The sequence below is a fragment of the Gasterosteus aculeatus genome, chromosome 10, assembly GCF_964276395.1.
Source record: "Gasterosteus aculeatus chromosome 10, fGasAcu3.hap1.1, whole genome shotgun sequence".
In the NCBI taxonomy this organism is placed as follows: domain Eukaryota; kingdom Metazoa; phylum Chordata; class Actinopteri; order Perciformes; family Gasterosteidae; genus Gasterosteus; species Gasterosteus aculeatus.
In genome coordinates this window covers 796438-810988 of record NC_135697.1, presented here as the reverse complement: position 1 = coordinate 810988, position 14551 = coordinate 796438, and the positions used below count along the sequence as shown (strand labels likewise).

Here is a 14551-nt window from a genome sequence, read left to right as displayed (position 1 = left end):
CCCAAATCCTACTTTGTAGCACAGGCCTTAGGTGTGAACCCTGTCTCCACACTCAACATATCAACTTGTGCATTTGGTCTTCTGCCAGTTTTCAGGCCAGTTTGCGGATGAGATGCGGAAGACCTACGCTGAGTTCTGTAGCCGCCACTTGAAGGCTGTCAAATTGTACAAGGAACTGCTGGCCAGAGACAAGAAGTTACAGTGCTTCATACGGGTGAGACAGGAACAAAAACACAAATATACATAAAATAGACAACATATTGTGCATGAGTCGTTAGTTCATACATAGTATTGCATTTGGTTCATTTCAGCAACTAATTACACTTTTCAAAACATGTTCAACAAGCATGGTAATCTAAAATGAATTGGATCCTACCTCCATCCGCAGAGCAGTTTTTCAATATATGTCTGGGACAGGCGCTCATTCAGTGTTAGTACATCTTAGATCACTTAACGTAGTATGAAGACATAGTCCACACACTTGGTGGTGTAATATAAAACACAGGACTTCAGGAGAGGAGAACACTGTTACTGTGAAACCAAAGGTAATATTGATATTTTGTCACTGCAGTTGTTAATCATCATCATCAGTATTTCTTCAACTTTCAGTGTTTCTGGGTTCTTCTGTGTGGCACTTTGACCATTGCACATGACCATTGCCCTTTCGGTTTTGAGAACCAGGAGTTTGGAACAAAAATAGGAAATTAATTTGCATTAATTGAAAGGGTTGTCAGCAGGAAAAAGGGACAGTCTCACGGTCTTATTGCAGTTAGCAGTAATGTTTTCCTGTATCTGTCCTTGTAAAAGCGGAACTGGATCATCCTGTTCCTACGCTTTCTCTGCAGTAGGTGGTGAGAGTGGACTGGGTTATCCAATATGTTTTTTAGTTCTATAGTTTTTTCAGTGTCCTCCTCTCCCCCACCTGTTTTGGATGCTCCTGTTCGCAGCCAATGATGGAGCTGCACTTCTTCACCAGCTTATTGAGTGCAGCTCCAGCGCTGCAGAGTACAGAGCACTAGCCTCAAGAGACTGGTAGAACATCTCAAACATCTTGCTGCACATGTTAAAGGATCAAAGTTTCCTCAAGAAAAAGAGTTGACTCATCCCCTTCTTGTACACAACGTTGACGTTGGCCTTCCAGTTCAGTATGTTGTTGGTGGAGACACTTCACCGAACAGAACTCTCATTGGTTGTGTACAAGGTTAACAGGAAGAAAGACAGGACAGTTCCCAGTGGAGCTCCGGTGATACTGACCGCCACATCAGACAGCAGACGGCCCTGTCGGACCAACTGTGGTCTGTCTGTGAGGTATTCAGTGATCCAGGAGATGGTGGACACGTTAACCCCTGCCACCCAAGCTTCACACGTGGCAGCAGTGGTTGGATATTGAATGCACTGGAGAAGTCAAAGAAAGCAACGTGATCTCCAAAACATGTTCGTAAAAATGTATACGAAAATCCTGAACATACAAATTCGTAACAATACATAGGAACTGGCGGTGGTTAACCACGCCCCTTGAGTGAACAACATGGCGGACCATGTTGGATTCTTGAGTGAACGTCTCTCCGCCATGTTGGATTTTTTGAGGGGGTTAGAAGATGCAGAGCGGAGAGTGCGGGTTGGGATGTAGGGTTTGACCATGTCCTGGATGTAAGCTGGACCCGATCCATTCACAGCATGGTACGTGAGCACCAATGTTTTGAACTGGATGCAGGATGTTGACTCTGCAGTCCAGATACAGTGGAATGGACGGTGTCCACTGCTGCTTCTGTCTCAGCTGATGGTGGCACCTAAACGGCGACTGTGATGCCAAATGTGAACTCCTTCGGCAAATAATATGGACACATCCCCAAGTCTAACTGTTCAATGTCCGGGCTGCAGAAGCGCTCCTTCACACAAACACAGTCAGGATTGCACCAGCTCTCAATCCCGCCACCTCTCTTCTCATCGCTCTGTATAATGTCTCTGTCCGCCTAAACAGTCCTGAAGCTGATGTCCTTCAGGACTGTTTAGGCGGACAGAGACATTATACAGAGCGATGAGAAGAGAGGTGGCCGGATTGAGAGCTGGTGCAATCCACGACTGCACTGCACTGTGATTCGGAAAATCTGCCATGTCTCCATGAAACAATAATCAGACCCAAGCCCTTCTCTGCAGCTCCTTTGGGATCTTGGGCCTGGCGCCAAGCAAAAGCTGCGCTTTGCTCAGCACAATCAGCTGATCATGGGAATAAACAATGGCCTTAGTTATCGTTTGTGGTTCACCATTACAAACCTTACAAAAGGTAACAGAAAAGCCACGAGAATGTTAAGTAAAAGGTTCAGTCCATTTTCACGCTGTAATATAAACCAAACGTGATAGAAACGTAAATCAAAAATAATAATATTATATAACAATTAACTAAAACACAGCAAGCTACAGCCACAAGCAATCGCTGGCCCGGCGACATCTTGGAGGCTTGTATCTAATCCAAAGACACACACGTGCTGACGTCACTGTATGCCTGCTAGGTGGCCCCTGTGTCGTCAACTCGACATCTGATTGATTTACGCCAAGGTTTTGTTTCAATTCGCTATAATATATCAAAACTAAATATATATTCTGATGGCGTTAAGGCCAATCGAGAGTCCTCGCAGTGAAGTTGTGATTGATACGCTGTTTTTGTTTTAGAACTTTAACCCTTTAGAGCAGGGGTCTTCAACGTTTTTCAGGCCAACGTTTTTACTTTTACTTCTGTGTGTTTCCCCGTGGTGCAACTAATAAAGGATTATCTCTCAAACAAGAGTATGTGGCTCGCTAGAGATTGTGATTGAGCAGCGGCGTTAAACTAAATATCCTCATACTGCAATTGGTTGTTAAATTGAGTTCAGCACAGAATTGGTAAAGTAAAGATTAGGCAGTAAACCGCTTCTCCTATTCAGTGGTAGCTTGATCTGGCATTCTCCATATGAGAAGGGAGTTATGTATAAAAGGTTTTAATTCAGGCACTTCTATTTAAGTTGCCTTATTCTTATGTCTGTTACAAAACAGTGGTCTGGACCTTTAAGGTTGCCTTCCACACAAACAAAAAAGTAACCCATGCTTGTTTTGTCTGTGTTTGTGTCTATCTCTCTGTCACTGGGTAGCGGATGAGTCGTGGACCCCTGCTACGTTGCCATGGTGTTCAGGAGTGCATCTTGTTGGTCACTCAGCGGATCTCCAAGTATCCTGTTCTTGTTCAGCGTATTCTGGATAATACCACTGGTAAATAATTTCAATCAAAGCAGTTCAAAATGAGTCAAGAATAGGAATTTTGTTAATTAATTTTCCAATGTTCACATTTTATAATGAACAATCACAGTGTAGAGCTATAACCTAATTTTTTTTATTTTATTGATCTACTTGTGGTCATGTAAATGTTCAATAGTCGAGGCTGCCTAAAGGCAGGTAAAGCTTGTGTCATTGTTGCATTGAATTTATACGTGCAATGTAATTCCACCAACCAAAAGTACGCTCGTTCAAGTAAGTGTAATAATGAAAATTAATTCAAGGAAGTCAAGTCGCAAGACCGCTTGCCTGCAAAGTAAAAGTTGTACGTTTTCAAGCATGTTCATTATGTCTTTTAATGTATTAACTTACTAAAGTATTTTACATCGGATAACTGGTACTGTCAAAAAAGCCAGTAACCCAGAGAAAATTCTCTCTTTCTACATTGAGACTCATCATGCAGCTCCACTCCATCGCCTCGATCATTCAACTAAATATTTTTTAAATCCTTCATTAAAATCAGTAAACTGTTAACACAACACAACAATCACATACCCATTATTCAGTTGTGGAAAAGGTTGCAGAAGTATGGCATTGTACCATTTATTTATTAAGGTCATTGATAAGAATATTTGTTTATTATTTAATTTAGGCTTTCTCAGATTGATCGCTGGAGGAAACAAGTTTGTAAACGAGCAACCTTTAGTTTGAAGGCAAGCGGTTTTATTCAACTCTTGAAAATGAATTTTCAGTATTGAATTACCACGCACAATATACAAAGTGATGCTGCACTAAATAACATGTTACCAACCAAAATGATTCCCAAAGCAATAGTACTTAGAACATTTTTTTTCTACAAGGATAATAACAGTGACTTCATATAATACTAATACATACATTGCTGGCTTGGGTTTTTGTACCTCCACAAAATTGCTGCTTGTTGATTTATTTTCCAGAAGATGAAGAAGAAGCCTCCTCTCTGGCCCAGGCTCTCGCCATGGTCAGACAACTTCTTTGTTCGATAGACCAACAGGTACCAAACTATTTCCTTGGCCAGAATATAAAACAATTTAAATGCTATTGCCTTGTTGTTCTAAAGGCATTTTATAGCACTCAGATCTGGTTTGCTATGAGACAAAAGAACAGGAATAAAAAACAGCATAATGAATGACAATTGCAAAGAACAAAGAATTGTCAGCGGTCGTGTTCATTTGATTTTGGTGTGTGTGTGTGTGTGTGCGTATCATATAATACTACTGTTAACAATTGCTCAAAGCAGCAATAAAATAGTAATTTAGTTGTCATACATTAATGACACAAAAACAGTCAGCCTTTAAAAGTGTCCTTTTATCTAACTTAATGATCTTAGGTATAATAGATGAAAACACACTACAATCCCCAATGTAATTTAAGCTGGGAATTTGTTTTGCACGGTTTCCTAATATATTCAATTGAAATGTAATTTGCATTCATTAAAAATGTGTTTTCCATATGGAAGATGACTTTTATCACGGTTGGCAGATGGAAGATCTGGAGAAAACACAGTGTCTGCAAGAGATCCAGGCCAAGCTGGACCCACGAGCCGTGACAAAAGTAAGAGATGGTGGACTTTTCAAAACTGGAGAGTTGTTCCGCCGGAGACTTGTTCATAATGGGACCCTTTTTTGGAAAATCCCAGGATCCCGACTCAAAGGTATGCAGTGCTGTGAAAACTTCACTTTGTGTGTAAAGTATTTAGTATGAAGCACTGGACAGAATTATAATCACAAAACATTTTATTTATATAGTGCTTTAAAAGACATAAGAACAAAAGCAATAACATCATTGCAGTCAGGAACAACATGAGAATAAAGAAATAAAACATTACTGACTTTACAAGTATAAAGCAGCGAGTGACAGAGAATGTCAGAGGTAGGGTGCAGCGATGGAGATGGAGCTTTGACACGATCGGTGGGCTGAAAGGTGGCGATTGTGTTTCCTTCTCTTCCCTGAAGAGTATTCTTATAAATAATGTATTTATATATATATATTAATTAATATATTATATATAATATATAATATGTATATTAATATATTATATATATATATATATAAATATTATATATAATATATTAATTAATATATATATATAAATACATTATTTATAAGAATACTCTTATAATATATAATATATATATTAATATATTATATATATATATAAATATTATATATAATATATTAATTAATATATATTAGTTAGTTCGAGCCCGCAACTGCTTCTGGAGTCCCACCATATATATAAACCTTGGAGATCTCTTCAGTGGAACGGCTTCCCTGACCACAGGTGTCAGCTACGGTGTTTGAGGGTAACTGCCCCTTGATGCACCTAAACTTGGAGGCCACAACACACTGCCAGAGCTTCAGCAATGGAATTTTTGAACATACACCATTCTGGTTCAATGTCCAGAGAAATGAGAGAGAAGCTGCGCCGGGGGTGTTAGTTGAAAATTCTTTGGACTCGGAGCAGGCGATGCAATCACAAATCTTTGGCCTAGGGTGCCACGTATACTTGAACATCCTTATGTAATTCCGGAACTGGCACAGAGTTCCAATAACAAACAACCGCTTGGGTTAAGATCAAGGACGTGACTCCAGTTCCTTTGAAGTCTCCCAGTGGAGCCCCAAACAGTACTCCGAGAAGGCTAAATACTCAGCTATTTAGGTGCATACGCACAGATAACAGCAAGAGCCCCCCCAGGTGAGCCTCACCAGATCTAATTGATAGCGCTACACCTCCCGCACAATCTCTGGCTGACGTGACGAGATGTGATGTTCCACGTCCCCAGAGCCAGCATCTTCCGCCGAGTTCTGGTCTGTTGAGACCCCCTCCACTATCACTGCCACCCTTGCAGCAGCGCCCATGAGAATGAGGGATAAGGAGTGCCTTGTCACTCCTTTGGGCTCGGCCGGGCAGCTCCTTTCCTCTTCCACTTTGTCATAGGGTCTTTGTGAACCATTCTCAGTGTGGCCCCTTGCCTAAGACGACTTTGCCAAGTGCAACCCTACCAGGAGCACCAGGCTCCAGATAACACAGCCCTCGGGTTCATAGGGACACAAAACCTCTGCACCGTGATAAGATGCTGGTTCCCCGAAAAGCGTAGGGTGTATACCCACTAGAAAAAGTCAAGGATTTCCAAATACCCCCCAACAAAAGCACGATGATACAGATACAGACTATTCTGTCACTCACAAATTCACCCCGTCAAAAGGCAGTCACGTCACGCACGTCACGAGACCAAAACTTTAGCGATCCTCACTTACTGACGGACGCATTCTCCTAACTAACGCTAGTCTGTAGTCACGCAGTTCCGCCACTCACGCTAAAAAGCCTCCTTGGTTCCTATTCAACCTACCCATACGTCTCCCCCCCCCCCGTCGGCCAGCAGTCACAGTATACTCACTACACAAATATACACAACACCCCTGCCGGAAAAGCATAAAGATGTATGTCTGGCCAGTGAATTAGCTTGTTGCCACCAACGTCAATACCAGCGGCTCGACAAACAATGCAGTAAATAACTTTTTCTTAACTTACGTCGTATTTTTCAAAAGCAAAAACCTCAGCAGACACAGCTCCTCTCTTGGGCACAAGTTGTGTAAGTGCGTCGCTGGTCGTTGTTCCTTCTGCGTGGCTCTTTTTCTGTGTTTTCATGTAGCGACAGCTAGAGTGAGCTGTACAAAGGTCATTTTATAAATGTAAAATTATTAGTGTAACAAATTGTTTGTGTCACAAACTTTGGTTTTGCTGTGTTTTACCGTGTTAAACAGCATTAACTGCAGGTTATTGATTGTTGTTATAAAGGTATAACCATGACTCAATCTCAAAACATGTCAGATAAGTACCTCCGACTGCTGCGCTCTTTGCAATGAGCGAGTGAACGATATATTTTGTCGCCTACCGAAGAGTGAAAACAGTTGTTACAGTTGTTTCCAGTATGACTGTGTGAAAAATTCATACCATTGGGAAATTTGTAACCGGTATGCCGCCCCGCCCTACTAAGACAAAACCTTTAAGGTTTTCCCAACAACATCAAACAACCTTTAGGTTTAAGTTGTGATCTTTAATGTTTTTTTTTCCTCTTGGTTTCCCCAACACAAAGTTGTTTCATTGTTTCCTAGTTTGAAATCAAAATGGGCTTGGGCTTAAACTGCCACAGCTCTGCTACTACTACCGGGTCTTTTCCACCTCTTTTCCAAAAAGTATCAAAAGCAGGGTGAGCAGGTGGGAGAAATGAGCTGATGAGGTGAGTGGCTGGAAGTTAACTGGCACTTAATGAACTGATTAGGTATCAACTTCCAGCCACTCACCTCATCAGCTCATTTCTCCTACCTGCTCACCCTGCTTTTGATACTTTTTGTTCCCCCGATTTAATGCCAAACCGTCCAGCATATACACTTGGACTGATTCCTCTTTGCTGACTCTGCCTGTTTTTGACAATCCATCCTTGCCTCTTCCCCGGTAATTCACCCCACCTTATTTCTTTGACCACAAGATCCTGCAGTCTTTACCCAATGTGTATCCGTTACAAAAATAAAGACTGTTTGTGGGTCCATACCTTGCCAATTATATCAACACAATTTCAGCTTTTGGTCTATAAGACAAAAGAAAATGTATTTTGGGGACACAGAATGGCTTCAGGTGTAATGGTTACATTTTTATTTAATGATCTAAATAATAACTTGAATGTGTTTCTGCCTGGGATTGAATGTTGTGTGTCTTGTGTTGCGTAGATACACAGGTCTTATTGATGACAGACATCCTAGTGTTTCTGCAGGAGAAAGACCAGAGATACATCTTTCCATGTCTGGTAAGAATATGTATCCACTTACATATGAATACAGACTCAAATTTAAGGGATCCATTGTTTGATGTTAATGAATGGAAAAACAAGTATTCATATTTACGTTTTTACTTCTTTGTGTCTTCTTGTGTCTTTTTTCTTTAAAAAAACTGTCCTGTGTGATCTAGGACAAATCTCCAGTACTTTCCCTTCAGAACCTTATAGTGAGGGATATAGCAAATCAGGAGCGAGGCATGTTCCTCATCAGTGACTCTTCTCCTCCTGAGATGTATGAGTTCCATGCTGCCTCCAAGGAAGACAAGAACGTCTGGATGCGCCACATCCAGCGCACCGTCAGCAAGTGGGCAAATGCACCGACACACACAAACATTATTCTCTCTGCTTAGCTAAAATAATTGTTATCAACGTAAACAAATATTTTTATTATGTTTAGTATTTAATCTTATCTGTCGAACTAACATGACATCATAATGGGCTTGTGGACCCAATTTGTACATGACACATCGGGCCTACCAGTAATGCAATGGAGAGAGCAATAATCGGGGGCGGGAGTAATAGTTTGCCGAACGAGTAGTAGCGCTAACCATCGCGTCCCATTTTTTCCCGCTTCATTCGCGCCTGAAAGGGGCCGTGGCCTATCTCTGGTCTCTGTAAAGACATTATATAAGACGTTATAATTGCTACTATCCACCGTGGCAATAAATAACCACAATTTCTGCTCTTTATTTGTTGTGTGAATTACACAAACGTTGGAACTGCAAACGGTGTTGTGTTCGGGTTCATGACATCATCCGTCGCCACACACAGCTTGAATGTCACCGACTCGTCCAGGTGCGTCTGGATGACTGCGGCTTCCAGCACTGCTTCAGGCGGACCAGCAGCCGGTCTGATGACCTGTTGTGTCGGTTACACACAAACTAACTTACAGGCGTTCAGTCTCAGCTGTGTGTTTCTAGCAGTTTAATAAAGTGTATTCACGCTGTGGCAGCAGGACGGCAGTGATGACGAGTGGAGCATCTTGCCGCTGATTGGCTTTCGCAAGACAGTATCGGGTGAATTTTTCGACAAACAATGATCTATCCGCTTCGCTCCTTTAGTTTTTTCGTGTCCCACGCGCTGCCCGTTTAAAATGAGTCTCATTCGCAACCAGACGCGTCTGTGCATTGACTTTGCATGGGATCAACTCGCGCAAATAATTTTCTTCGCTTTTGGTGTGAACGCACCATTAGACTGGTGGCGGGCATCGTTTGGCATTCCTCGACTAATGTCTAGGGGAGCCGGGGAGTAACAAATGAAGATCATGACGATTAGATCAGGAAATGGTAAACAGATTTGTCAATGAATCCAAACGCCCATATCACGTACAAACTCAAAACAACAGTAGAAAAACTGCCACCACAGGCAAACACCTACACACACTGCAGGGTGCATGCATTCCAAATCCAAGCTGTCTTCGGCCTTGCTTTCCCCAGCCTCTTATCCACCGTGGCATCAATCAGTCGATTTGCCTCTAGCCTCACTCACTAGGAGTTTCAGCGCTACCTGAAGAGAGAGCAAAAAGAAAGTACACAACCGTACACCCCCTCCCATGAGACCAAACTACGGTTTGAGCAGTATCCCATCAACACCCCCCATATGCTTTATCTACGCGAACAACCACATCAAAACATCTTACCCATGGGATAAAGCATCAGTGACCACATTTTCTACCCCCTTTTATCCTTTATTTCAATATTGAACCCCTGCACCAACAAGGCCCAAGCAATAATTGGCCTCAGCGGTTTGCAATAGTTTGAATTGTTTGTCTCCGTTTTGATAAGCAGTAGTGGCAATCCGGCGAAGGAAAAGGACAAGTGAGATGAGAATTCCTGAGTTTAACTTTGTCCCGGTTTGGGTTAATGTCCTGTTTTATTTTGTAGTTTTCTGCCTCTTGTCTCCCTGGGTAACTTCACTTCCTGCCTTGTCCTGTCATCCCCTGTGATTGTCTAATTGTTTCCACTTGTGTCCAATCACCTGCACCTCCCTAGTGTATTTAAGCCATGTGTGTCTCTTGTCGTGTCATTGTTATTTGTACGGAAGCCCATGTCCACGTCATAGTTCCTGTCGCCTGTTCCTCGACTGCGTTTTGCCTTTTTGTAAATTTGAGGTTTGAATTTTTGACCACCGAAAGTTCCTTTTTGTTTCTGGAGAGTCCTACCTTTCCCCGAGAACCTTCCTGACAAGCTTACTGCTGCAAAGAGAATCTAAATAAAACCAGATTACAAACCAGCAATTTGTGTGCACTTCATTCCTGTGAACCCCCACAGAACCCCTCGTAACCACACACACGTTACATCAACCTATATTGTGTGTGTGAGTTATTCTGTTACTCAGGATGTTCATAGGGGGCATGGAACTTGGTAGTGGTAGGGCAGTGTCTTTTCTAAGAATTTAAATGAGAGAGTTACAGAGTGCTGTATCTTTGTTATGAAGCTTATCTGAAGATGCTTCGTGGCTATTCTAAACGTTTGCTTAATTTCATATACTTTTATTTGTAATAAAATGTAGAGATAATTTATATTCTAAAACAGCCTTCTAATAGCTTATACGTCCACCAGGAAAAATCCAATTGCGAGAGGTCAGACCGCTGGAGTCCATTTATCCAGCCGCGTGCTGTTCAGGGTGGACTGCTTCTATCCATTACAGCTCCGTTAGTTTTGTCTACTACCGTCTCATTTCCCCTGCTGTTTCTGTCTCTCCTCCTCCGTTCTATCCGTTCAGTCTGTTTTTCTTCCCCTCTTAGTTAGCAGTTTCCTCTTTTATACTCTTATATTTGTATACCTCTTTGCCCCTTGATAGGTGGGTTAATGATCAGGTAATTAGTCCAGATTAAAACAATGAGTGCTTTGTGATGCCCAATAGGATAAAAGCGGTTTCATTTTCAGAAATTTGGAGGAGTAAGTGGGATGGTTTGAAAAAAAGGTAGAGAAATTTAGGAAGAATATTATATCAGAATATTAATATGCCCAATCATGGAAATTGGGATGGATTTCCCTCTATTAATGTATTCAACTACTGACTGTCACAGGATTATAGTTAGTCGGCACAGATTCTAAAGTAGGCGTTATTTCAACACCAAGGTATGTAAAGTTGTCCACTATTCCTAAATGGTCTATTTAGTGGTGGATCCCTTGTAGACTGTAGACTTGGATGCATTAACCTGAGACATTACCATATGTATTAGATTTAATAAAGAACGTATAGATTGTTTCAAGTCTCACAGAGAGCACTATATCATCAGCAAATAGTGTCATGGTTTACGGCTTTCTGTGTATCCCATATTCATCTGGGCCCTGTGAAAGGGTTCTCTAAAGCAAGTGAAATGGCCTGAAGCCCAGCACTGTGGAAAAGTTGCTATTCTTAAATTAAAATGAATTAAAATGTTTCACATGTGTCCCTAGTAACATAAGCACAGTCACAAACCAAGTAAAATAAGTAGAGTCACAAACCAAGAAGTCTATACATATTTGGCCGTGGCTCAATGGGTAGAGAGGCTTGCACAGTAATTGTAAGGTTGACGGTTGGATCCTTGGATTTTTTTTTTTTTTTTTAATACTTTTCACATCCCAACCCTCTCCCCAATTTGTTTCCACTTCTTTTTTGGGGAAACTCTGCCATTGTGTCATAAAGAAAGACACCATATTAATACATTCATAAGTTAGATATTACACATCAAACTTCATTGATTTATTCAATTCAATGCTTCACACACCAAAGCCATGGTCTCATTTCATTTATTGTCCACTCAATGGCGCAGTAGAGCAAATGAAGCACCATGAAGCTACGGCTCCTGTGTGCAACAATTGGATGGAAAGCTTTAGTGCTTCATAAAGCTTCATCCCGCCATCACTACAAAACAACTCAAGCGGTAGCGAGGCAAAAATCTACAACAGGGGAAGTCACAAACGTTAATCGCGATAGTCATGAGAGTCACATGAGGGCACGGATAATGACGATCTGAGATTGCATTTAAGTTCCCTGTAAAAAAATTACCGCAAACTTTCCACCCCTTTGCAACTCTAATTAAAATATATTTCTCTGTATTCTGTGTTTGACTGATAATATACAACAAATGTATTACTACTGTTATAACAGGTGTTCGCTAAACGGTTGCATTTGCAATTGTGTTAGTTGTTAAAGTGTCAGTTGTGTGGAAGCAAATTCCTTGCACTGAGAAAGCCTAAAACTTAGAAAACTGTCACCCATTGTGGACTAGTTTTGAATCCGTCGGTTCAACATTTTGGCCGTTCCTGATCTTAACTTCCCATGGAATTACCAAAAATGTTTTGCCCCTTTGTAACCATAACCCTAAATGAACTCCAGTACAACCAGAACTCTCCCTTGATCAAATCACCCCTGTTGTATTATTTGTATTATTATTATAGTATATTGTGGTTGTTGTACCAATGCATCTTGTATCAGTGTCATGTTTAACAGTACATTTTTTTAAATTAGTAAACAACTAATGCACATCAGAAATATTACAGAAAAGCAGACCATGTTCATCCCATCATTGATAACAGGCATCGTTGATCGTGATCTTTGCTTTTTGTTTGCTCAGGTGCCCGTCACGAGAGGAGTTCCCCCTCATAGAGACTGAACAGAAAGCCCATCTCAGGAGCCTCAAATGTAAGGAAAAATGGATCAAAGCAGTTTTTACATAGCTTTCAACTGTATTTCTCTTGAATGAACTCATAGTCTACTCCTCTGTATTCCAGCTATGACTCAGTCATTTTGTCTTTCTGTTCTGTGAACTCCTGTTCATGAAGATTCATTCTCCCCTTTTGACCGGTTGATGGGACATTAATGTATAGGGCTGGTTATTAGAGCAGAATTCGGTTTACCATTAAAAAAAAGTTATTATATAGCACCAGACCCGTGGAGAGGCAGTCAAAGGGCTGAACCCAGACTACAAAGCAAAGTGTATATTAGTTATATACAGTGCATCCGGAAAGTATTCACAGCGCATCACTTTTTGTTATGTTACAGCCTTATTCCAAAATTGATTAAATTCATTATTTTCCTCACATAACAACATTCTACACACAACAACCCATAATGACAAAGTGAAAACTGTTTTGCAAATCTGTTCAAAATAGAGAACGAAAACATAACATGTACATATGTTGTACTTCAACAAAGTATTCACTTTGTTGAAGCACCTTTGGCAGCAATTACAGCCTCAAGTCTTCTTGGGTATGATTCCACAAGCGTGGCGCACCTATTTCCTGGCAGTTTCTCCCATTCTTCTTTGCAGAACCTCTCAAGTTCTATCAGGTTGGATGGGGAGCGTCGGTGCACAGCCATTTTCAGATCTCTCCAGAGATGTTCAATCAGGTTCAAGTCAGGGCTCTGGCTGGGCCACACAAGGACATTTACAGAGTTGTGCCGAAGCCACTCCTTTGTTACCTTGGCTGTGTGGTTCGGGTCGTTGTCCTGTTGGAAGATGAACCGTCGCCCTAGTCCAGAGCATGTTTTCATTGAGGATGTCTCTGTACATTGCTGCATTCATCTTTCCCTCAATCCTGACTAGTCTCCCAGTTCCTCCCGCTGAAAAAAATCCCCACAGCATGATGCTACCACCATCATGCTTCACTGTAGGGATGGTATTGGCCAGGTGATGAGCAGTGCCTGGTTTCCTCCAGACATGACGCTTGGCATTCAGGCCAAAGAGTTCAATCTTTGTTTCATCAGACCAGAGAACTTGGTTTCTCATGGTCTGAGAGTCCTTCAGGTGTTTTTTTGCAGCAAGGCAGGCGGTCATGTGCTTTTTACTGAGGAGTGGCGTCCGTCTGGCCACTCTACCAAGCAGGCCTGATTTGTGGAGTGCTGCAGAGATGGTCCTTCTGGAAGGTTCTCCTCTCTTCATAGAACAACGCTGGAGCTCTGTCAGAGTGACCATCGGGTTCCTGGTCACCTCCCTGACCAAAGCCCTTCTCCCCCGATCGCCCAGTCTGGCTGGGCGGCCAACTCTAGGAAGAGTCCTGGTGGTTCCAAACTTCCTTCATTTCCGGATGATGGAGGCCACTGTGCTCATTGGGACTTTCAATGCTGCAGAAATCTTTCTGTACCCTTCGCCAGATCTGTGCCTCGATACAATTCTGTCTCGGAGGTCTACAGATAATTCCTTGGACTTCTTGATTTGGTTTATCCTCTGATATGCACTGTCAACTGTGATACCTTATATAGACAGGCGTGTGCCTTTCTCAATCACGTCCAATCAACTGAATTTAGCACAGGTGGACTCCAATCAAGTTGTAGAAACATCTCAAGGATCATCAGTGGAAACAGGATGAACCTGAGCTAAATTTTGAGTGTCACGGCAAAGGCTGTGAACACTTATGTACATGTTATATTTTCGTTCTTTATTTTTAACAGATTTGCAAAAATTTGCCAAAAAACAGTTTTCACTTTGTCATTATGGG

The 14551-nt window shown here is 41.7% G+C and overlaps 1 protein-coding gene across 2 annotated transcripts in view; it reads left to right on the top strand.

The window, feature by feature from the left end:
- Nucleotides 1-14551, top strand: part of arhgef2a (Rho guanine nucleotide exchange factor (GEF) 2a) — a 55603-nt gene that overhangs the window by 22613 nt on the left and 18439 nt on the right. For both annotated transcript variants that reach the window (XM_040188299.2, XM_040188300.2), the window contains exons 9-15: nucleotides 89-214; nucleotides 3126-3243; nucleotides 4203-4279; nucleotides 4768-4939; nucleotides 8017-8093; nucleotides 8255-8427; nucleotides 12688-12755. In XM_040188299.2, coding sequence (XP_040044233.2) covers nucleotides 89-214; nucleotides 3126-3243; nucleotides 4203-4279; nucleotides 4768-4939; nucleotides 8017-8093; nucleotides 8255-8427; nucleotides 12688-12755 — 811 coding nt within the window. The remainder of the gene's footprint in view (nucleotides 1-88; nucleotides 215-3125; nucleotides 3244-4202; nucleotides 4280-4767; nucleotides 4940-8016; nucleotides 8094-8254; nucleotides 8428-12687; nucleotides 12756-14551) is intronic.